The sequence below is a fragment of the Cebidichthys violaceus genome, unplaced genomic scaffold (assembly GCF_023349555.1).
Source record: "Cebidichthys violaceus isolate CVI_PGR_0920_01 unplaced genomic scaffold, fCebVio1.0.p SCAF_1, whole genome shotgun sequence".
Lineage (NCBI taxonomy): Eukaryota > Metazoa > Chordata > Actinopteri > Perciformes > Stichaeidae > Cebidichthys > Cebidichthys violaceus.
In genome coordinates, this window is record NW_027176262.1 from 21,967,557 (window position 1) to 21,992,320 (window position 24,764).

Sequence of the window (24,764 nt, forward strand, 5' to 3'; positions counted from 1 at the left end):
ATGCAACCGGACAGACTGTGGCAGAGGACGTCGACGCGTTTCATCTCAGTCAATGAGTGAAACAGCACAGAGGTCCCAGTCTCTCTCTTCAAAAGGAAGCGATTACAGCGGGAGCCTTGATCCGCCCCCCCCCCCCCCCCCCCCCGCTCCAGCCCCCCGCTGGCAGGGCAGTCCTGATATTTGTGTCGAGAAATTAGAACCAGTCTGTGGATTCCACTTGATGTGCACCTTTCATCTCCTAAAGCCATCTCTTAGGGAAACAATAAGCAGCCCCACCCGTCCTTTTGAACTCACCAGGTGCTGATATGAACTGAACATTGCTTTTTTTTTTTTTGTTATTCTCTGCAAGGCTGGTCTGTCAATACACAAGGTAAAAAAAACCCCCCCAGTGTCAGCAGGTTTAATGCATATGCAAACGAGCGAGACAGGTTGCGTGTGGCTTCTTTTACATTTTAATGGAAAAGCTGGGAATGACGGATAAAACCATTAATAAAAAATGAAAAAAAAAAAAAAATGTATTCCACAACCAGAAACCAAAAGGAGACGTCTTCAGGCTGTAGGATCCAGACGTATGGAAACCCATCTCAAAAAAAAAAAGAAAAGACCACAAGCTCAACAGTTATGATATGTTCACATTTATTGTGCAGTGACTTTTATATACATACATTTTATACACCTAATTTACATGAACAGAAATAAATTAATCTGCTAATGTTCTTGAACTCATCTGGCGTTACTGTTGCCACCGACTGGACACAGCTCACTCTGACACAGCAAAAAATAATTCCAAGTGACACATGACATGGCAGTAATATGAGTCAATGTAGACTAGCTTTCATTAGTGTTATATCTTACACATATAAAGAAGCAGTTGGTAAGAGTTTTAGTGTTAGCGAGAACTTCTAAAATGTTAAAAACATCTATAGGAATCTATGAATATAAGTCTTTTTTTTTTTTTAAAGAGAGGCCATCAATCACAAAGCACTGTGCTGCTTGACAGCTGTATTGTTGGGAATCCGTCTCAACAAACAGTTCATGAGATCTTTCATGGCTGCTTTTTCTTTTGAGGAAACGTCTTTTAAATATAAAATCAAATAGGAGTGTTTTTATTTAAAAAAAAAAAAAAAAAAAAGAGTAAAGGTTCACCGCTGGTAGCGGGTAAATGAGACGTAATCAAAAGGATCTAAAAATGGCTTAAATTTAGACCACAGATGTATCATTACGCACCAGACTGACACAATGCTATCCGTTAGGAAACCACCGTTTCATTCATTTTCGTCTAATAAACACAAAGTTGTATTTGTCTATACATTCATTTTCACAATATTGGTTGTTATTTAACGGACTGGAGTGGGTTCGTCTTATTTTTTTGTATGTCTTGTGTTAGCCTGAGGAGATCTAGTAAGAAGCTACCGACGTCTCGACGTGGCCAAACGGATGCCCTGCAGAGGTCAACATCACCCAACACATCTTACAAACTGCATCTTTAACCTTAGAGACGACTATTACTATTGTGCTACGTACAGCATGTATCACTGACAGACACACAAAGATAAAATACAACTTGGCTAATTAGTGTTTTCTTCATATAAAAAAAAAAAGAAAAAGAAAAAAAAAAGGAACTCTTAACAAACTAACGTGAATATCATCTTAACTGTGTACACTGTAATGTGCGGAAACAATAAAAAAAACAAACATTAACTGTAGATTCGCCAGGGCCCACACATGTCAGAGTGTGGCCCGGGGAAAAAAAAAAAAAAGTAAAAATGTAAACCAGTGGAGAAATCCTCTCTAGGTTTCGCATATACACAAACTGTAAATACAAACATCAACCTGCTCTCGTCTCTCCAGTGTGAAGGAACTCACAGGAAGTCTACCGCTCTACTGCTAGCTTATGAGAAACACTGACACCAACTAGAGTGACATGCCTATGAAACACCAAACAACACGCTGCAGCCTCCTCTTACCGCACAGGAACACAGAAAGAATTTACAGGATACATCGATGGGGTCTCAAGCACTACACCAGAACTCTAAGCTATCAGAACATGCAGCTTGTGGTGAGTTTCTACAGTACTATTCAGTAGCTTGTTGGTGACAAATGGCTGTGTGAAAACCCAGAGTTTTGTTTCTTTTATTACAATTATTTCTATCATTTTTTTTTTTCTCAACATGGCTCTGTTGTTCCATTGGCCTCGCATCCGATCCAAAAACCAGACTCTCTCGCATTAAAGTGAACAAATAAAAAAAAAAAAAAAAATTAAAAAAAAATCACGAGGCAGCCATCGCATCACCACACCGTACAGGAACATCTGATTATTGCACACTAGCACTGAACTTGCAAATGTTCATGCAGAATGTATGAGAAACGCACTACACTCAAATCAGTGGTTGCTCACTACGTGACAGATGACCACACAGCTCTTTGGAAGACTAAAAGACGTTGCAACTCCTTACAACCTAAGGGGGCGAAGAGAGAGGTGAAATGACGCTTTAGGGAAATCAGTGTTAGGATACTCGACACCGACTGACGACGACGACTGCGTACTTTGTTTCAAACGTAGAAAAGGAGGAGCGTTAGAGACGATCGTTGCACCCGAGGAGGGAAAAGGGAACATTTCTGTGAGAGAATCTAGCAACCTCTGTTTCAAGCAAATTATAGCGTCTGCATGTAAATATATTTTACATCCATATCCAACATTCATAGCATTGTTTCTGTTAAAACACAAAAATAGTTAAGACTCACAGAAAGAATCCCAGCAAAGAAAGAAGAAAGACATAGACCAGGGTTTCATCTGTGTGGAGGTGGGAGTTTAGAAATCGGTGTATGGAGTAAAAGCCAAAAATAGGAAATAAAATGCAATCTTTTCACACACATTTTCCTCACAAACTATTCCACACACCAGACTAGTGACTAGACAAGTGAAACGGTCGTAAGGCGAAACTGTGGCGGAGCAATGAGGGGAGTGACATTGAGAAGAGGGGGGGGGGGGTCTGTGGTGATGGACCTTGTGTTTAATGGACTGTGGACCATCTTCACTCCAACTCAAGGGGACTGAGGGCCTGACCTGTAGCTCTTAAAGCTGCCCAGCAGACTCTGCACCCCCTTCTTGACCCGTCGAGCCACGGAGTCAGCAGGGGGAGTGGGCAGGCAGGAGGCCAGGCTGGGCGGACGCGCATCCAAACATTTCTGGTAACGAAGCTGTGAAAAGACGACACAAAACGGGGTCAATGGTGCGTTACGGACGCAAGACGACAACAATCCAAATCTCCGTCTCATGACTCCACCTGTGCGGTTTGCACGTATTTGTTCGTGACTCACCATGCAGGCAGCCTGCACAGCCTCGCTCAGGCTCGCTGCATTGGGCTCACACCAAAACATGTGACAGGTGTAATCCTGGGGACCCTCCGCCATGATGAAAGCGAAAGAGTGGACGTCCTTTCCCACACCCATGAAAGACAGGAAGCGCACCCTGCACTCCGACAGCACCTCCTCACTCTGCGGACACAAAAGGAGACGCGACGGCGAAATAACTCACAAAGTTCACTTTTAATACTTAAGGTGGTATTTTCACAGTTTGCAATGTTCCACGTCATTCCGACACCTTAAAAAGAATTATATATATATATATATATATATATATATATGACAAAATATTAAACAGAACTTTTCTCCCAGGGTTCATGTCATTCATTAGTTACCTGTTTTGAAAGTATTGTGAGGGTGGCCGGTGCGATGTTCACTGAGACGGGAGTCCAGTCACTTTTATCTTTGCCTTTAACTGCTGCCTCCAGAGTGTCGTTGATTATATCCATACCTGTGTACAAGAGGAATACACAAAGCACATTATACTTAACCGTAAAAATATATATATGTTTAATGAGTTCAAGGCACAGGTCTCTCTCTCTCTCTCTCTCTCTCTCTCTCTCTCTCTCTCTCTCTCTCTCTCTCTCTCTCTCTCCTTACCGACTGGCTTGGCCACAGCCTCACAGCCGAGGTAATAAACATGGAAGCGGTGGAAGAGTTCATTTTTGGGAGCAGGAAACTCTGTGAAGGAAGGAGGGAGAATCAAGTGATCTGCATCCACTTTGAATCATAAGATATTCAAAGTGCAATAGGCCCTAAAGGAACTTTACCTTCGATAGGGACCACAGGGTTACACGGGTCAGAGCTGAGCCGGCTCACACCTGGCTTGGTCGCCTTCCTCTCCATCATTATCTGAAGTCAAATTAAAGGGTAGAAAATTGTGAATTTGAAGTAAGGAACACATCATGGAGCAAGATATTGCACTGAATTCATAACAAAGCAACATTAAATCCCCATTGTGGCCGAACCTTGGAGCACATCTCATGCAGGCTGGTGGCTATGTTCTTAGCAGGCGAGTCACAGCGGAAAACATGACACTTCAGAACTTGAGTCAGGTTGTCTCGAGCCACATACGCAAAATCCCTGCAGCAGAAATCAAAAATTAAAAAAAAAGAAAAAAGAAAAAGGTCACAATTACATATTGAATCATTAATACAACATTATGTGTGAGCCAGTTTGAACTACATATTTTATACAGCTTTAAAAAGATAGGAATCGTTCATGTGTACCTTTCCCTGTTCATGCCGGAAAATGCAGCATGAAAGAAAAACACCATTGTTAGAGTGCAGTGAGACAAGAAGGCAGAAACAGTCTTTGCTTGCAATGCTCTCAACAACCCAGCAGAGGGCAGCAGTGTGCAATAAAAAAAAAAAAAAAAGATTATATAAAAAGAGTACAATGAGATTGTCATGACATGAGAAGCCACGATGAATCACGAGTACAGGAGGGGGAACGTTCTCTTAAACGGGGATCAAATGGAACAGGATAGTGACGGAACATTAAACAGCTAGATGTGACTTTTTTCTCCATGTCAACTGAAAAATATATGATTATTCCAAAATATTACAATCATGCGTGAAATGGAACTGGCCTATGATCAAAAGGAGCCTTTTTGAAGCATGATTTATTTAAAAAGCAAATTTAAAAAGTCAGATAAATAAAGCATGTGTAGTGTAACGACATGTGTTCTGTGAACACTGACCTGCCGTTGTCTCTGCCAACGCCCCAAACACGGATGCTGCCGATGGGCTGAGCGTGGAGCAGAGTCTGACCCAGCGGGTCGATCAAGTTCATGGTGTCATTCTCCAGAACCATCAGCATGTCCTTACCCTGTCACACACACACACACCTGGAATTATATTCTCATTTTCTCAATGGGTGAAGTAACGTCATACATCACTTTGTTCATCAATAACCACCAAATACAGGGTTTTCTTGTGTAGACAACGTACAATTATAAAAAAAAATCGGTGTGTGAACTTGTATCTTGTCAAATGCATCGACATCAAAGTGGACACATTACAGGAATTGTCTGTGCAGCTCTGTTGAATCCCCTCACCTCTCCCCAGATACCGGCGGTGTCATGAAGGTTGTGTTTGTGGTAAGAAAGCTGCCGGATGCAGTTGTTGACAGCAACGCTGCTCTTGCCGGGTACCATGTCCTCCTCAGACATCTCCACCCAGCCCAGGGAGCGCACCGCAAAACACTGAGGACACAAATATGCAGCTCATTAGCACAAAACAGGCCAGCGCAGGGGAGGTGAAGAACAATTACGGTGTTGTGACAGGGTGGACATTGGTGGTGAGTCGGTGCTCTTTCAACACTGAATTACCTTTGTTTCTAAATCTGTGCAGAGCGGAGCGAGCTTCTCCTCTTCCTCAGACTGGGAGCAATTGTAACTACAAAGAGAGAGAGAGAGAGAAAACGATAAGGATAAGTAACAGAAAGAGAGTAAGAACAGGTGATAATACGCCAACTATTAACTCATCATACTTCAGGTTTATGGATGCATAGCGTAGAGTCGCCCCTTCGAACTCCTTCAGACTTTGATCAGATGCAACCTCAGCCTCCTCCTGAAGACACGGACGAGAAGAAAAACAGTAAACAATGGAATTGTTCAAAGATGCCAACCCGTCTTTTATGTATTTTGACATTATATTCACGCCACAACTCACATTCCACAGTTCCCCTTCACCGACTCCTTCATCTGTGCTGGAAAGATGAGCCCAGGACTCCTGGAGAATTGAACAGAAAATATTAGCGTCTCCAGACTCTCGAGGCATTTGCCTCCACCCAAGCGAATGTGGGTTCGACCTCACCTCAGTCTCCTCACAGGGCGTAGTCTCCAGGGACATAGTCGAGGACATCATGGAGTCGCCCACTTTCCCCTGGGGTGAAGGAGGCTCCCACTGGGTGGTGCCTGTGGGGATGTGCCAGTAGTAGGTGCCGGACGTATCGCGGACCCTCATCCATCCTGAAGGCAGGTCCGTGTCCGTCTCAAAGGCACTGGAATCCCAAAAGGACTCTGAAGGGCAGGGAGCAGAAGGAGAAACGGACATTGTTTAATGTCTGGATGAAAAAAAGACAACAAACATAACAAGGACAGGTTCTGTTACATGTATACAGACAACAATGCAATAGTTGATTCTTAAAAGCAGTAATGGTGTCTGACAATCGGATAAAGTGGAACGTAATCTTTTTGACAAACTTAACCAATAACCACACCACTCTTTTGTTACTGAATACTAAAATATAAATAATGTAGTGAAAGAGAGGGCCTTTGGCTCAAAAAAAAAAAAAAGACAAGTCCAAAACTAATTAAAAATATTGAATCTGAAGTGCAGTACAAAATAAAGATTTTTTTTTTTTTTTTTTTTAGATAGGTAGCAGAAAAGTTCCAAAAATGCCTGCTTTTAATCGGTAACACTTCACTTTAAGATTCCCCTTTCAGCCTTTATAAGCAGTATACAGACATGTAATAACTGGTTTATAATGTAGTTGTAAGCTATTTGACAGTAATTACAACTCCTTGCCATTCACTGTTGTTGTCCGTTTATACAACCGCCTCCACTTATGGGTGCATCTCCACAAAAGTTAAAGTTGTTTTCAAGCACATTAATAATAAACACTAAGTTACAACTCCATTATAGTGCGTTATAAACCATTCAAATAGATACATACATACATACACTGCTTGTAAAAGCTAAAAAGGCTAATCAAAAACAAAGTGTTGCTCTTTTATCCAATTTGCAAATCCCTCTTCTGGACCCTCAGTGTATAATTATGTTTAATGACACCATCTACCAAAGCTTTCACCACGTCTCCTCCATCTGTTATGGTATGTTGTTTTCATGCTCTATTCGGCATGTCAAATGTTGTATTATGGCATAAATGTGTGGCCCAAACATCATCTCCCATGTGCTTCTATTTACCTCTGTTGCCATTTGGAGAGCAGTCAGCTGGGTTGTCCTGAGACAGAGCAGGCCAGCTGGGTTCCTCATCATTCGGTGTCCCGTTTATGTTGGAGAACAGCAGGCAGGCATTTCTCCCAACAACACCGCCCTCCCTCTGAGACTCACCGTCAATCGGTTCTTCTGTCGCCGTCTCTCCTCTGACATCACCTGAGGTCTCTTCGTCTTCCTCTGATGTCTTGTCCTTCTCTTTGACATCTTCTTCTCTCTCTTTCTCTTCTGTAGACTCCAGAGTATCGATGAGTAGCGGCTGATTGAGGATGTTCTTGGACTCCTCCTGGCTGAGACCAGGGGTCATTGCTATCTTGGGAGACTTGGTCTGCTCCTCGTTGCCCTGCTGCTCTTCCTGAGTGGTGTTCTGGTGAGGGAAGTCCTCCTTGTTCCCATTCTGACTGATGTTGCAGTTGTGGTCCTGGTCCTGGTGGTTCTCAGCTACTTTCCGCAGCTGGTTCTGGCCTTCTTTGAGCCACTTGGCATTGTTACCAGTGGACTCCTGGTCACACCAGAGACTGCTGTCGTTCAGCTTGTTCTTCAGCTCTTCGTCTTGTTTTTGTTTGTTCACAACGTATGGCATATCTTCATCATCATGGCCACCCATGTTAACTTTCCATGTAACAGCGCTGATGGAGACAGAGGTTGAGATGTGTTAGCATTACCGTTAGCATGCTAGCTAGCAGGCTAGCGACAAAAATTGTGAGATTACGACAGATATTCTCATCAAAGTTCAGATATATGTACAGTGGCTGCTGGCTACAGATACATTCCAAAGTGTAAACCATGTCACTATCGCTAAAATACCTTGGTTACATTGGCTGTAAGCTAAAGCAACTAGCTTTACAATCTGGAGACAGAAGTATGTTTCTTGTTCGTCTATCCGGGTTGGCCATCACCGTGTTCACTTCACTGTTGGAGTGGTCCCACCAATATGAAACGTACTTCCGCAGATTCACCTTCCATTTGCTAACACGACCTTTTTCTATTTTGTATTGAGCTCAATATAAAGCCAGTCAAGAGCTCAGAGCATCACTTTAGATTTAGTGTGCTGCATGTTAGCTAAAATCCAGTTCCACAAGTAGTCTGCGTACTGAAATACACCAATATTAATAGGAAGTCATGGCCGCAGATGGAAATAACGGGATCCACCCGCCACCATCCCCGTAGTCATCTTGGCTAGGCTACTGTTAGCTCCTCAGCTAGCTCACGTTCACAAACAGGACAATCACAGCGACGAGCTTCCTCGAGCGGATGTTAAGAATCTCTACTTACCAGCTCCACTAAATCTCCTGTTGTCGAAATGTACTGAACTGTGCGAGCTAGCTACATATTTCCATAAATCCCGAGGACTGACTTCGTTTCTAGGTGGTGTTTTTTCTGTCAGTGGGCTCGACTGGTGATGGAGGGCGAACCTGCGTCACTGATCCACGTCACGAGCTCACTGCTTCCACACCAGGAACAGAGCGCGAGGATAACTTAATGAATTAAAGTGGGCTTTTCCCGACCGTTTTTGGACATATTGATCCGGTGCTGCACACGTCGTCATCTGTAAAGCACAATACATATCTTCCGTGCCAAACAGCAATTGTTTATGCTTATTTAAGGGGGTTGTAATGGATCATTTGACCTCTGACCCTCTGGAAAACAGCTGCTGGGCACCTTGACCAGAAGCCTCTTTAACTATTCATTTACATTTAAAAGTGCAGGCTTTTTATTATATGACTTACACTAACATTTGCCTACTTGAGGTTTAATACACTTTATCAATGACTTAATAACTTTAGCTGATGGCATATTAGAATGTGAGAAATCAGTGATATTTAGTAACTTTATCAAAATGTATAATAACAATTATGCAGCTAGAATAATAGCTTATTAGAAAGTAAGATATTGTTCATAACCTGGCAACCAATCATCTTCTTAATGACATATAAGATTGATAAAGCATTATCAAATGATTTATTTTCATATTTTATCATTTAAAAAAAGAAATCTATATACCCTTTATAAAGGGTCTATAGTAAGTGGAACCAAAATATTCAATAAAAATATATATTTTTGGAGACATTCATCAAAGGACAATGATATAAGGACAAAAGCACATTGATAACAGGGTTAACTTTCATTACCTTTTTAAAAATGTATTTGGATTAGGTATATGTATTTGTTTACTTCTTAACATAATACAAGTTATTTAATACTTCAATTCACACTTAACTTGACTTTTTAATATGAACACATACTGCTGGAAAATATTCAATATAGTTCCATCAAAGTACTGACATACTTTACAATCTTTTCCCCTTTAGGACGTACAGTAAGGCTACGATTAGCTCCATAAGTAATAAAGTTATTCCATTATTATTGACCACCAAATTCAGCTGTCTTTTCCCCCCTTATTTAACAGCTATAGTAAGAAACTCATTACAAAAAGATCATAAAACCACTATTGAATTAACTGTCAGCAGTTAAATAACATTGGCCTGATATTGATGTTGCTTTTTAATGCTCATGTTTCACATCTCAAAGAATTATTCATTTGGACAGTTGTTTTTTTCTTCTACCAAATAACCCAAAAGCATCCAATTCCCACATAAAATCCCCACATTCAAGTTGCCAATATGATTCCTTTTTAATATACTTACATATAAATACATACATTTGTATAAGTCATTCTTGATTTTGGCTTCAACCGGTGATTCAGCACAAACAAGCAAGCTGGCGGAGGCACAGAGACAACGCAGGTAGAAGAAACAACCCATGAGATTGAGACAAAGTCTGAAGTAACCTAGAGGACCAAAACAACCAGAACAAGTGAGAGACCATGAGGACAGTTTGCAGGATGTCAACAGCAGCCCTTAATGTCTCAGTCACCTTCTGTTCACAGCTGCTTCTGATGTTACCATGAACGTGTGAGGAAAGGCTGCCCTCAGGCTCAACAACAAAACAACTAAATTACAACTGTACCTGTGGTACCCATGAATAAATTACAGTCTGGGTTGCAGTGTTACAAGGAAAACAAAGTATTGAATGTTGGATTACATATGTTGCCAGTATTCAACATGAAAACACTTGATTTGAACACCTTTAGACATCTTGAAAAGGAGAATACATACTCTTTTTGTAGGAAAGTACAGAATTTGATCATAATAAAACTGTTACATTGAGATTTTGAAGGGAAAATAATAAAAAAAATAAACTACATTAGAGCAATTTATTTGAGTAATTTAGTTATAAACAAGAGAAAATCAGCAATCTTGCGATGCAATTTTGAAAAATAATCCCAACATTGCAAAGATCAACACTTTTTTTTGCTGCACTGGAAATAAAAGTTTCTATGGCCAGTTTGACATCGCTGTCAGCAGGTGAAGCTCTACACATCACGACACAGACGAGCTGTAAGGTACAGCACTGCTCAGTGCTCCCACGGCACCGCTCACACATACTGTACATCTTTTCATCATCTTAAATGTTGTTTAAATGCTTGGTTTCAGACATTTGTCATGCTAGCCCAGTTACACACAGTTCTCTCCCCCACAAGACAAGCTTTGAGTTAATATGTTATTTGTTTTATAAAGAGCCAACATTATAGAGGAGCAGTTTCCTTGCAGGGTGACTTTTTTTCAATAGCCAGCCAACTGTAGTTAAGAAATATAAGGCCTTAAATCCACTGTCATGCTGACCTCCACAGGTTATTCAGTCTAGCAGATCGAAGGTGATTGTACTCAGTCCACATGATTACAGTTTAGAAGATGAGCAGCATCGGCGGACAGCGACAAAGATGGAGACACTAATAAAAACTTGAAACACTTTGGAAAAAAACCAAACAAAAAAAGAGAACGTAAAAGACATGACTGCTGCTGAATTCATCTCAGAAGCTACAGTGGCATTGAATGCAGCAGTAGAGTAAGAGTTTAAGGCAATACTGGTAAGCACCACACCACCACACCAAAGGGATACTTTGGGGGAAAGAGTTCCCCGAAGTCAACGCTTCAGAACAGGAGGGCGGAGGAGGTCTTTCACTTGTCCTGCATTTTTTCCAGAATCGGCACAATCATGTCAAATTTAGGCCTCTTTGCCGGGTCCTCGTTCATGCATATCTTCATGAGCTTGCAAATGTGGGGCGAAATGCCGGGGGGGATGGTGGGCCTGAGACCCTCCAAGGCAACCTGCGGGCCGAAACAGACAGAGGGTTGGTGCTACCGGAAAGATATTCTTCAATGCATTAAAGCTATGACTGTGAGTTTATTTGGCCTGCAAGCATTTGTAACTCAGCTGCTAAATCTACTGAACGAAAGGTAACTCTGCTAACCTTCATGCCAATTTCCATGTTTGAGAGGTCAGCGTACGGCACTTCTCTGGTCACCAGCTCCCACAGCAGGATAGCAAAGCTCCACATGTCTGCTGACCGGCGGTTGATCTCTTCTGGCTTCTTCTGCAGGGCTGGAAATCACAAGGAGCGACGAGCGAAGGTTACGCAGAGCAAACACAGGAAATGCTTCCTTCCCACAAAAAAAAAAACTTCCATTCAAGCACAGCTGAGCAGACGTTTGTGACTACTAGGGTTGAAATGCAGAATTTCTACATGAATGTGATTCATTCCTTAAATACATGCAACACCACTGGATGAACAGCTGGATCTTGAGGTTGTTGTACTTATGTTTCAATGCTAACATTATCTGAACATAGAAAGCATTCAATTATGCAGTTATTTTATGCCAGCGGTTAAATATCCATCCATTTATTGACGACCACAAGCCACACGCACATTTGTGCTGTATCTCTACTGTTAACACTACCCACAAGTAATCATCTATTCTCTATGGCTGGTCAGGAGGTGATGTAAGAAGTGCTCGATAACCTTATCGCCCACATTTAGTTAAGTGTGTAAATGTGAGGTTGATGCCCGAAAAAACAAGGCACAGAATAACTGCCTCTAGCCACAGAGCAGCGGCTTGGCGGCCATGATTCACTTAACTGTGTGTGTATTGGTAGTTCCACACCATCCAAAACAAGTGAGCAAACTGTTTCCCCCACTGTGTCCCTCTGGAGGCCCCTCCCCGCTGAGGGCCGGTTAGGTGTAGCGAGTAAAGAGTAAGCGGTCAGTAACTTCAGTTTTAAACAGGCCACAAAGGCTGTTTAGAGAAAGTGTGCGTCATTGTAAACATGAGAGGTCCTCGAGGATGCAGCCGTAAGTGAGCACCCAAAATATTGTGCAATTGGTGCAACAGGATGCGAGGTTAGCCGTGGACTGACACAACGATGCACACGCACACTCACTCACACCATGAATCTCATTATCTCCTGGCGGAGATAAACAATTACAGAAGGCTGGTAGCAGAAATTAAAAATTCAGTGCAATTCTGTTCAAAAGGCACAAATCAGTTGAAGAGAAATATTTCATATAAATAAATGTACCAGGGCTTTCTTTCACAATAATAAATGTGAATATATTCTGTTTTTTAGCTGGCACACACAAGTATGTTTCAAATCTTAAATCCATGATGAAAATTATTTTTTTGAAATCCCATAATACACCCGAAACCATCGATTATAAAAGATGAATATCATTACATTGCCCCAGCAGTATCAGTGACTCGTAGACCTCGGTGGTTCTGTATCCAAATTAAATCTCAAGCTCCTCTTCCTGAAGCAATTTCTATCCATCTGTTCCAGTCAGTGATACAATAAAAAAGGCATTTTTCTCCATAAATCATGATGGACACCTACTTAAGCTAGAATACATAATATATTCAGGATTAACATTTGGTACGTGTATTACTTAAACGTGAAAGGCTAGAGTTTATCTGTGTTACTCTACTCATTAAAGACTCATCGCTCTATCCATCGGTTATGTTACAGCGTTTTAATGTTACAAAAAGACGTCCGAGCTGAAGATAAGTCCAATGGGGATTCTTCACCTTAGCCAAATACATTCATGCCTTATCAACAGCAACACGCTCTGTGCTCTCAATTTCATGGCTCACAACCTGCTCTATGTAGCCTCTGTGGAGGTAACAAGTCTCCTGTATCCCATGCAGTCACTGCCATCATGCACCATCCGCTGCTCTTTTGCCATTACCGCTTGTAGCACTGCTGCACATGATCCCTGGTTATTTTTGTTAATCAGTTTATGTTCACCGTATCTCGAGGGGACATCAGCTGCAGATCACATTCAGTTCTGAGGCAGTCTGGAGTTCCCTGCGTCCATCACTCACACTCGAGCGGCTTCAGCCGTCACTCTGGATGTGTGCTGTATGAGTGATGCTTACCCTCGGGGGCTACCCATGCAGGCGAGTACATCCTGCCAGGACACTGGAAGGAGAACTTGACATCTGCCATGCTGATCCTGGCTGTCATGTCTTCATCGATCTGTGGAGACAAGCAACACTCACTCAGATGTCACTTTTAAATGAAACAGAAAACGCTTTCTTCTTCTGCAGTTTTCTGTGTTGTTTTTTTTAGGCAATTCTCTTTGACGGGTCGGTTCATACATTTATGATGCTGAAAGCTCTGTTAAATCCTCAACTTCTTCTTACCATCACACTCTTGCTGTTGAGATAGTGGCGAGGGATCATGGGTTCAAGTGTGTGTAAGAAGGCCATTCCACAAGCAATGTCCAGCGCAAACTTCACCGCCTGTGTCTGGTCCACCACGAAGTCTAACAGTAGGATGAGAGACGAATCACAAACAGGCTTCAGCCACCTTTACTTTCACCACATTACAGGACGACAGTGAAATTGCTGCTGTACAAAAAGTGATGGCAACATAATGACAAAGTGCAATAAATCACAAATCCCTGCCAAACGCTCAAAAATGGTGACAGGTACAGACTTTGTGAGCGGAGTAGAAGTACTCACTGGTGCCTTCATGCAGCACGTTGTAGAGGGAGCCATAAGGCATCCAGTGTGTGATGATGATGGGGTGAGGGGCGGGAGGAGACTGACATGCTCCCAACATGGGTAGGACATTCGGGTGGGAGAATATCCTGGGATTGAGCCCCAGAGACAGACAGACAGACAGACAGACAGACAGACAGACAGACAGACAGACAGACAGACAGACGCAAACCCACAGAGGATTTGACATAAACAGACGGCTTGTGTGAGATGCAATACACCCAAAAAGAAATCATAAATAAAAGTTTGGTTCAACACAATGCAAACAGACACATGAGTGACTGACCACAGCACAGAGAGAGACTGTAGAAAAGTCAGGATTAAATAATAACCTGAGTTTGGGACATTCCTCATTGAAATCTCTGCTTTTCCTTGTGGTCCAGTCACGAACTTTTAGCACCTTCACAACAATCTCGTTTCCTTGCCAGCGCCCTTGCCACAGCTACAGACAAGAACCAGAAATAGAAAAAAAAGGTGAAATGAACGACATGTAACTCTGCATGACATTTTAGTTAATAAAAGGATAAAAAGGAATAAGAGCAGAAGTACCTCTCCAGACTGGTTCTCATTTATTTTAGCCAGGAGAGAGAGCTGCTTGTAGTCAACGCCTGCATGTTTGTTCAAAGTGCCGTTGCCTAAAAACACAAGACGGAGTTCAGACAGAAGCCGCGTTATGAATATGAAACTTCAAACATTCAGCGAGGAACATCGTCCCTTTTCTTGCAGCACGATGAGCGAACCGACTGATGGAAACTGCTCATAAAGTGGTGGCTGTGTGTTTATGTGTGTGTGGGACTCACGGGGTCGAGTTCTGGTGGTGCCTTTCCAGAACGTGTCCTTGAAGGGGATTTTAGCCAAGTTCTGTCCCATTTTCTCCGCTTTTTCTGTGTGGTGGAGGGACAGTTTGCAATGAGAACATTGAAAACAAAGACCTCCAAAAAAATGCGTTTGAACCTGTTGCAATGAGGCAAGTGGTAGCGGGGGTGGGGGTGGGGGTGGGGGGGGGTGGTGGTCGGGATACCTCTGAGGAGTTCACGCAGGTGAGGTTTGGCTTTGTCCAGGGGAGTTTCCCCATATTTGTTACAGATGCTCACCTGAGCCCCATTAGTCACAAGGTCCTGAGTGAAAAGAGCAGATTGATGTCGGCGTTACTTTAATAGTTCATTGTGATGGGGATTACACAGAAAAAAAAGAAAGAGATAAGTCTCAGCTTCAGCACCACCAGGGGGAGCACTAACCTCGGACACGAGGTCCTGGCCCCAGAAGCAGGCGTAATGCAGTGGTGTGTTCCCGTGTTCATTAGCTGCATTAGTGTCTGCTTTGCACTGGATCAGCTGAGAGAGAAGCAGAAACAAAGGATTAGATTTAAAAAAAAAAAAAAAAAAAACTCAGGCTGGTGAGATCTTGTCTGGGCTGTATACAGGGATGAGTGTTAACGCTGCCAACACACATCATGGAGGTTTGTCTTGCCCGTGGACACATACCAGAGGTATTGAGACATGCCTAACATTAAACTCAATAGCTGCCTGGCAGCAACTCTAAATCAGACACCCTGGAGCAGAGGCCTCACATTAAGGCATGTGATACACTTAGATATCCTCATATTTCTTTCATTAAAGTCTTTAAACAAATACAATAATCAGGCACTTCACTTGCGTTTTACTTAACCAACCAGACCTGTTGTATTTCAAAACCCTGCTATAAGAATTTCACATGGAGCTCCAAACAGCAAATGAGTGGATAACAAAGCCTTTAAACAGGACATACAGAACACCCATGTGGTGCATTCTTAAAAGGAATCGTGAATCTTCTCATGCTGCACAGGAGCTTTTGCACACACAGACTGGTCTGTGAATGGATCCCTGCATTGTTATCGTCTTAGTTTGGCGATTGAGAATAAGCCACAAAATGTCCATCAGCCACAGATTCAACCTGCAGCGGATGTATTTGTCCTAAATGTCCTGAGATACCTATATATTTTAAAAATGAGCAAGTGGGCAAACTGACGGTCCCAGAATAAATAAAGGATTAATAAACATATTTTATAAATAGCTTGTTCTATATAGTATAGTGGTAAGCAGGTTTTATAATCATACATGCAGCTATTGAAACTTTCCCTCAACGCCTCCCTCAGCCCCCCCCTTCACTTAAAAACTGCTTATGATGGAACTGCAAGACCAGACAAGCCTTTTGTATCCATCACTGCTGATGACAACATTTTAGATTTCATAATATCCTGTATTTGAAGACATATATCATCTGTTTTTTGTTTTTTTTTTACAGTGGAGGATGACTAAAGGAACCAGCACGTTGTTTCTGCCCCAGAGTTTACATGAACCCTACCTTTCCCACGATGTCGCGGTGTCCGTGGCTGGAGGCCAGGTGCAGAGGCGTGTCGTCCCCCCGGTTCATGACGTTGATGCGAGCCCCTCTCATGATGAGCATGTCCACCACGCTGGAGCGGCCCTCCCTGCATGCCCAGTGGAGAGGGCTGAAGCCGTGGTCGTCTCTGCGGGGAGAGAGGACAATTCATATTCAATCACAGGTTTTTTGGCCAAAAAAAACCTTCAGCAAAAGCAAGAATGTGGCAACGTTTCCTGTCTGTCATGCAGTTATTCTTTGTATCATTTGGGTGAGAGAGAGAGAGAGAGAGAGAGAGAGAGAGAGAGAGAGAGAGAGAGACAAAAATGCTATCCACATCACGTTTTTCCCTGCAAACAGCTCTGTGGTATAGCTGGCACATGGCCAAGTGTAACAAACTGGAACTATATTTTAGGAGCGTGTTTTGCTTTGACAATGAAAATATCACTTCTCAAAAAAGGACAAGTGTGCATTCCAGAGAGAAAACTGGGAAGTCAACAAGAAAATTATCAATTTAATAGGCTGTTTTGCATTGCATACAGACTCTGAGTGCTTGTAAGAATGCCTCAGTTCAAAAAACAAAAAAACATTATGCATTTCTAATAAACTGGCAACTGACAGTCCTGCACTAAATCCTCCCTTCATTGAGTCTCTTCCCCATTTAGACTTAAATGGGTAGACTAAATAATAGTTGTTTTAGGCTATTCAGTATTGTGACACTCAGCTTTGAGAGCACATAATAAGGAGTTTGTTCATTTGTACTTTTGTCCTCTTCCTCAGAAGAAGGAAGTTGCTGCAACTCAAGACAACAGCTTCTAGACCTCTGGTCTCATCATTGCTCTTCGTCTCAAGTGACACACGTTAGGACAGTGGCCTCCATGACATGACAGAGTGACTGATGGCGCACCTCCTCAGAGACAACGAGATAAAGACTGAGAGCTTAAGACACAGTAAGAGCTGAGTGACAGAGAGTCAATCAGGAAAAAGAACCCGACAACAGCAGGCCGAGCATTTTCTGCAGTCCTTATAAGGCCCAGGGAGACTTCCTTCAGCTGTCATTCATCATGTCCCTCCCCGCTCCGCCTGGCTGTGGTCACCTCCTCCTCTTCATCTCAAACTCATTTTCCTCCCTCATCCGACTCTCCCTACTCCCTCGTCCTCTCGTCCTCTCCCTCTCTGTTCCGCCGAGGCAGCTGCACCGATGACGCGTTCCACTTTACATGCGCTCTCCTTTTCCATCAGGGCTTTATTGTTTGTGCCAGGACACAGCTCAGTCCTCCAGATAATAAAGTTATGCACTTGCTCGAGAAATTATGAGTAGGCAGCCAGGACAATAATGTGAGGCCAGAACTGAGGGAGTATTATGAATCTGCAGGAATCTGAACCCTCTGCCCCCCCCCCCCCCCCCCACCATCAATTTGCTGGCTTGTATTCACACATCCTGCAGAGCTCTGTTCAAAACAGCATCAAGAGCCCCACAGAGGCCCTCAGTCCCAAAACACACATCTATCTGTGCATCTGGGTGACCCGCCGCAGTCACACCAGATCTGCTCTGCGTGCAATTTCCTCTCAGACTAAAAGGCCAAATCCTAAAAACTAATTAGACTAAGTTTATGAGAGCAAAGCTCCCCACAGACCCACTTCACTGATTATAGAAGTTTTCTGTGTTGAGCTCCAGTCTGTTTAGGGAAGGAGGTAGGGTTGTGAAGTTAATGGCTCTGTTCTTTACAAGCAAGACTGCAAACCAACCTGCTTATCTATCTCGATTCACTAATAACCAGAGCTGAAACAATTAGTCGATGCGTTGATGATTCAATCTACAGAGAAGCAATCTGCTACTATTTGATGTCTTTCTTTGTTTTATATCATTTTTAGCCGACTATCTTATGTACTGTGACTAGTTTTGGCTTGTTGGTTGGACAAAAAACAACAACAACACATTTGAAGATGTCCTCTTGGAATTTGGGGAATTTACAATTCGACATTTGGATGTACGGTTGAAGAGACAGAAATTCCATTTTAGTTAGAAAACATGGACCAAAGAACCGTCGCTCTTCTTCTCTCATTGTTTCTATTTGTGTATTCCCATCTTGAGAACTTATGTAACCTTTTTTAATATTATCTTTTTCACAAAGAGCCTTTAGTGTAATCGTTTTTTCACATATCATACACCAGCCATTGGTAATAGACTAAAGATAATTTATTGTAAACAATCCACGTGTATCTGCTAAACATGTACTTCCACATGAAGCGAGGCTCATGCCTCAGCTTTCTGTGGGTGTGTTTCTATTCGGGGGCCCTTTTTATAGGATGGAGTTTTCCCTTAAGCTAGCTTCATCCCCATAACCCGACGGCACTTGAGTGCCAGGGTTTTCTCCGGCTCGCCCCCTCCACACCGGCTGCGGTAATTTATTTCAGGCACTTCCACCTGCCAACAGTGCTCAGTTTGGCAGACGGAAAAGCCAGAGGAAGAGCCCCTGTCTGCACCCTGGATGTCTCCGACCCGACATCCCGACCGGGTCGTTTAAAAAGCCTCAGGATCACGGAAACACCGAACAAACGAAGAGAACAACAATATGTCTATAGAGAGAGAATAACTTCTGTAGGATTTATATTCTTTATTCTGTCACCTCACGGACAGGCAAAGAAATATGTTATGCTCTATAAAACACTGCTGAACATACAGTGCATGAGAAAAGCAGGACTGATGGCACTGAGGGCTAGAAAATGCCAACAATATCTACGGTAAATGCGACTACTAAAGCCCTTAGGAATGCACAGTGTCAGAGGCGTCCTGAGTTGATGCTAAGCTAATAAAAGTCTGGATCCTCTCTTCATCGTACTTGACTGTGTTTTGTCCACCTCAGCCTGCTGGTGGTTGCATGTCTGCTCTCCTCTACCTTAGCCGAAGATCATTTGTAAGGGAAAACCCTCCGCTCTGTAAAACCGCACTACAAGCTAGAGTAGACTGTTGTCCAACAACTCCAACAGGGTGATACGTCTTCTCTCTAGCAGATCGCTAGAGAGCTCAGCAGTCAATATCGGCAGATACCCGATATGAAACGGCAGCTCAGGGCCCAAAAACAATAAAGCTTAAATCGGGACACCCCTCCACAATGCATTTGCGGTCAATACATGAATCTCAGATTAAGAAAACAATAGCTGCAGAATAGCGATGTCACATAAGATCCATGATGAATAGGCGCCGATCCTAAATTGGTTTAACGAGTATTGTTAAATTCATAGCCGACAGACTGTGCTGCCTCATTCACATACACTGCTAACCCTGATTCTTCTGAGACCCGTTCTACCTGCTGCAACAAGCCTCTCGATCACTGTCTGCTTAAGACGCCGGCTCCCAGTGCTGCTCCCAGCAAAGAGCTTATATATGTATATAAAATCAGTATTCACACAGTAAATCTAGCTCCTTCCCAAACAAGGAGCCTGTTCTGCTGAAACTGTTCTTCACACATGCACAGGACTTCTTTTGGCTGCACGTTTAGACGGGAGACTAAATACAGATAACCATCAAAGCCACGATTACACACTCAAAAGGCCAAAGAAATCACTAGAGCATTGAGCTCAGTCGTCTGAGGCCAAACGACACAAACGGGGCTCATAAGCCTTACATTTGCAATGGACTCCGTTTTAATGCAGGGCTGCAGCAAACAACTGTTCTTGGACTTCGATTGACATGACAACGATTTTCATCAATTAATCATTTGTTCTATAAAACGTTGAGAATAGCGTGGTGATTTCCTAGAGCCCGAGATGATGTTTGTTTTGCAGAATCTGCACTATTGTCGGACGAACAGTCTAAAACCCAAAGATACGTCATTCAATTTATTAGAAAGTAAGACGAGGAGAAGCAGCACGTCTGCACGTTTAAGAGGCTGGAACACGCAACTTAAGCTCTTAATCAATTGTTGAAATAGTTGCAGGTTCATTTTCAGCCAATTTAATCATTTAGAGGGGAAACAACGAAACTCGCTCTATAAATCTAAACTTTAAAATGCGAGGATTCGCTGTTGTTCTTTGAGATACGTGTTAATTGTCAACACAGAACTATAACCTGTACTAACATTCTGCAGCATCTAGCAGAGACTCGGTGTAAAACACATTGAGAGCGGACCAGAGATAATAACTGCAGGCGGATTTGCTTTAAACTTTGTAATTAACTCTTGTAAACTTGGAGGAAACGTTGAAGGGAAACGATTGGAGCTATCTAATACCACTGGGAGACCAACACAGGAAGCATAAGTGGAGGAGGAGATGGTGATGGGCTCTGCTATGGCTTACTGTGCATTTCCCCTTTGAAAAATTCACTATTCCCCCCCCCTCCATACATGCACACACAAAGATCCTCTGTCTCGTCACACATAACTCCTCCAGTCCTGCCCCACTACAATAATCTCCTCCCCTCTCTCTCAGTTTTGGTAGGTGGTAGACGGCTCCCTCGAGGCCTGGGTGTTACTCCTTGTAAGGAGATTCAGCATTCCACTACGACTCTCTGGGAGTTACATCAGTGTAAACAAGCGGCCGTCGAGGAACACGGCGAACCTTAAAGTGAGCATCCGTTAGGCTGAGATTTAGTGGGATAACTGAAATAAAGGAGGGGCAACGAAAAGAGAAGAATAACCGTTTTTTTCCCCCTCACTGGGAGAGATATATCAACCGGAAAAGGGAACTTGACATGCAATCAGCTAATGGACGAGTCACATGTGGGGAATGCATCATGTATCCACACGGGCTCGATGCAGTCATACCGTCTGACAACAATGGAAAAACCTGAGTAAAGTGAAAAAATAGACAAATTCAGAGCAGAACAAATCTCTCTGAATTTCTGCTCAAATAGTGAAGCTTAAAAAGGGGAAAGAAAACGCCACAACGCTGCAACATAAAAAGACTGTTTGGCATCTTACATGTGCTGACCTACTTCTTGCATATTATTATACTTTAAAAACTGTTCTTGAATATTAAAATATTGTAATAAAGCTACGAATCCCTCTTTTATCTTCTGGGTTTTATCAGTCGATCAAAAAAATGAAACAACGTCTTTCTTTGAAGCCTCGGATACTTGACACCGTGTCCTTTAAAAAGTCATTCATATGAAATTCAGCATAAAAACAACTCGACTAGTTCTTAATGTGCTCAACCTTCATACCATTAAACAGTAAAAAAAAGGACAAAAAGAGAGACGCTCCAAGGTAAACAGTCATAATAATTATAAAGATTGACTCAGTCTCTCTTTGTTTGCTCTAAAAACAAATACCGGTAGTCCAAATCTAGGACAGAGGATTCAAAAAGGGAAGCAAGCTCCTCCAAGTTATTTTACAGTCAGCCGAGGATACAGAAGCTGCTCAGGTCTGACCGATCTGGAACTATCAAACAGATATTTTGTATAATAAACATGTCCAGTATTATTATGCAGTTATTCTTTATCGTAATTTCCATAATGCCTCTAAATTCAATTGCAGCAACTGAAAGTGTGACTAACTGTACGATCACAGCAGGCCTCCTGTCCAACGTCACTCTTTGGAATTACTCCGCTGGCATTCTGGACATAAACATGTGCCCACAAGGAAATGGGTTCAATCACAGGCCACGATCTCTGAAGACTGGAGAGGCGGGCTCTCCGCCTGCACAGGCAATCAGGTTTGAGAAAGACACATTTAAAGTAAGCGATGCAACTACAGTGTACCTCCTAATTACCTGAGATTCTGATTTACTTCATTGAGACCGTGGCAAGTCTCATGCATGTAAGCGATCGCATAGATAAGTTGTTTAAAAGAAAAGAAAAGTTTGGCCATGGTTATTGTGACGTCATTGTTGAATAATGGCATCACAAAGTGAAATTTTTTTTTAAAAGTAAAAAGCAAAAAGAAAGCTTTGGCTCACCCTTGATTGAGGTCATTCTCCGTGTTGTCCAACCATAAGCGAACTGCCACCGCGTTACCTTCGCGGCACTGCGTGAAGATATCGTCCATGTCGGCTCGTGAACTCTGCTTCTCTTAAGGTTCGCCCGTCAGAGTAGATGCAGAACTGAAGTGGGACAGACGAGAGAGGCGACCCGAGGGGGGGGGTTCAGCATCAGTCCCTCATCTGGGACAAGAGGGACGCCTTCAGAGAAGCTGAGCAGCACTCCAGCAGTCCTGGACAAAAAGGGAACACAAAAAACGGAGGCTGCTTTTGTTAACGCATTATTCAATCTCTTTGATCTCTATCTCAGCTGATAAACCCTCTCTGTTATGACCCTGTAGTGCAGACCTGAAAAGAAGAAAGCCAAGCAGCCTAGTGTTGAGTAATCATACCCGCCCATAACACCGGGTGACTCACAACACTTTGGTTGGGTGACTAGCACCCTGTACACCAGCGTAGACACGTATCTCCGTCCAGTGTCGCGCTAAATGATGCACTATTATGTACTGCATGAATATCTGAATTAGCGCAGACATGACTATTTGATTCATCAGTTAGCCAAGTTCATTCATCGAGAGAAAGAGTATCTGCAACTATTTTGAAAAAAATGGATCAGTTGTTTAAGACATTAAGACACAATTTGGAAGATTTACTGCTTTCCTCTCTCTCGTGTCATATTTACCTGAAATTATTTTTGGGGAGTTTGGGGCCATTGGTCAGACAAAACAAGCAATTTGAAGACGTCAGCTTGAGCCGTCTTGAGGAAATATGTCATTCAAAAAAATTATAGTAAACATCAAAAATGTCTGTTTCACAAAGCCTGGACTATGATGAAAGTAATTGTTTGTTTACACACACACACACACACACACACACATATACATACATATACATATATATATATATATATATATATATATATATATATAAGATATATAAGATAACAGAGTACTGAGATCTCAATTGTTGTACTTTTATTCACAATCCCTGTGAATGAAGAAACACATTTCAAACAGGATGCTTGATTAAGCCAACCACTCAAAAGTGAAACAACATCTATGGTGGCTGACAACACTATTGACGTTATATCTTAGGGTAATTTATGCCTTTAATCCACTGAGGTCGACTCTGTGACTCAGTGTGATTTCTTCACGTGAACATAAACACAGCTACAGTCTGGTGTCACAGTAACGAGTTCATCGTTAACAACCCACGGGCTTCACAGCAGTGGGACTAGCTGAACCTAGTTAACAGAGAACAGCTCGTTAAAGTTAGCTGGTTATTCCTTTCAGCTCCTGTCAGTACCACCGCGTGCTTTCATTACAAACTAAAAAAGGTGAGTACATTAGCTCCACGCATTAGCTAGCATCCCCTGGTTGTTAAAATGAGACCTGGCTAACAAGCTAACTGTCCTAAAGCAGTGGACCTTTCTACTCATTTGACGCTTCACTGTGACGCGTAATAAACAGTAAACGTCGGTGGTTCAAACGGTCCAACCCGATATTAAACGTGCCTCCAAAGGCGATAAACTTACCGGGTCCAAACGCCTGTTGCTGAGTAATTCGGTTAGAAGTTATTAGCGACGTTGTGTTGTCTCCAGCAGAGTGAATGCTGTGGGACGTCCACACCCTCACCGCCGTACGGACGTACGTGGTGGTAACGTTCAGATGAGGAAGACAGCGCTCCGCCCCCTACAGGCGGAGGAGAGCACTGCATGCCGTCTAAATATCCACAGCCTCAGGTCATGGTTATTTTAACAGAATCTGCAGAGTAACTAAAGGTATCAGATAATGTAGGGGGAAAAAATATGATTTGTATTATGGTATTATGTCCAATGGTATGATGCTTATTAATTTTGAATTGTAAAGTGAATATGTACAAACACAAAATTGTCACCCTACAGACTGGACATCAGTTTCGAGTTTCACTTTTAGGTTTATTTGTCATTCAAGCTATAACGAACACAGCTGAAATAAAATATTATTCCTCCAATACCAAGGTTTAAGGCAAATTGTTGGATAAAACACACTATTCTTCATAGTGTGAATTATTGCACATTTGCAGTTGCTCTTTAACTCAATATTTTTACACAGTCCAGCCTCTCTTTTAACACTGTACAGCTCTTTTGCTTTAAAACATACACTTTACATATTTGTTATGGTAAATTCATATTTCATATTTGCAAAACTTTACTTTTGCACTACTTGTTTTTACTTACTGTATTTACTTTGACCGTTATGCACTAAATTACTAC

General features: G+C 42.4%; 2 protein-coding genes across 3 annotated transcripts; both read right to left on the reverse strand.

Moving 5' to 3' along the window:
* Positions 1–619: 619 nt before the first annotated feature.
* On the reverse strand, positions 620–8,733 carry apbb1 (amyloid beta (A4) precursor protein-binding, family B, member 1 (Fe65)). The gene is made up of 14 exons (XM_068715241.1): positions 8,604–8,733; positions 7,299–7,957; positions 6,186–6,391; positions 6,042–6,101; positions 5,860–5,939; positions 5,699–5,765; positions 5,426–5,572; positions 5,069–5,196; positions 4,335–4,449; positions 4,137–4,218; positions 3,967–4,047; positions 3,702–3,817; positions 3,322–3,498; positions 620–3,201 (listed from the first exon to the last, which is right to left on the reverse strand). Exons 2-14 carry the CDS (start codon positions 7,933–7,935, stop codon positions 3,046–3,048), a joined length of 2,052 nt encoding a protein of 683 aa, XP_068571342.1. The 5' UTR covers positions 7,936–7,957; positions 8,604–8,733; the 3' UTR covers positions 620–3,045.
* A 1,205-nt stretch (positions 8,734–9,938) lies between these two features.
* On the reverse strand, positions 9,939–24,153 carry LOC137875754 (integrin-linked protein kinase). Of its 2 annotated transcripts, none has more exons than XM_068715266.1 (13): positions 24,045–24,153; positions 22,490–22,743; positions 16,574–16,739; positions 15,469–15,564; positions 15,252–15,348; positions 15,031–15,114; positions 14,780–14,865; positions 14,563–14,672; positions 14,192–14,319; positions 13,871–13,992; positions 13,604–13,703; positions 11,644–11,774; positions 9,939–11,500 (listed from the first exon to the last, which is right to left on the reverse strand). In XM_068715266.1, the coding sequence occupies exons 2-13, from the start codon at positions 22,576–22,578 to the stop codon at positions 11,351–11,353; spliced, it is 1,359 nt and encodes a 452-aa protein (XP_068571367.1). In that variant the 5' UTR covers positions 22,579–22,743; positions 24,045–24,153; the 3' UTR covers positions 9,939–11,350. The 2 variants fall into 2 exon arrangements, with proteins under 2 accessions (XP_068571367.1, XP_068571373.1); XM_068715272.1 differs by having other exon boundaries at positions 22,490–22,774; positions 24,045–24,151.
* Positions 24,154–24,764: the final 611 nt, after the last annotated feature.

What these genes read in the sequence shown, in the direction of transcription:
- apbb1 (XM_068715241.1), bottom strand. Translation starts at nt 7,935, where the DNA reads ATGGGTGGCCATGATGATGAAGATATGCCATACGTTGTGAACAAACAA. An exon ending in CGCCCTGTGAGGAGACTGAG is followed by an intron (nt 6,102 to 6,185) that starts GTGAGGTCGAAC and finishes TCAATTCTCCAG; the next exon opens with GAGTCCTGGGCTCATCTTTC. An exon ending in TCACAATACTTTCAAAACAG is followed by an intron (nt 3,499 to 3,701) that starts GTAACTAATGAA and finishes TTGTGTCCGCAG; the next exon opens with AGTGAGGAGGTGCTGTCGGA.
- LOC137875754 (XM_068715266.1), bottom strand. Translation starts at nt 22,578, where the DNA reads ATGGACGATATCTTCACGCAGTGCCGCGAAGGTAACGCGGTGGCAGTT. An exon ending in GCCAGGACCTCGTGTCCGAG is followed by an intron (nt 15,349 to 15,468) that starts GTTAGTGCTCCC and finishes CTTTTCACTCAG; the next exon opens with GACCTTGTGACTAATGGGGC. An exon ending in TGCATGGGTAGCCCCCGAGG is followed by an intron (nt 11,775 to 13,603) that starts GTAAGCATCACT and finishes TGTGATTTCCAG; the next exon opens with CCCTGCAGAAGAAGCCAGAA.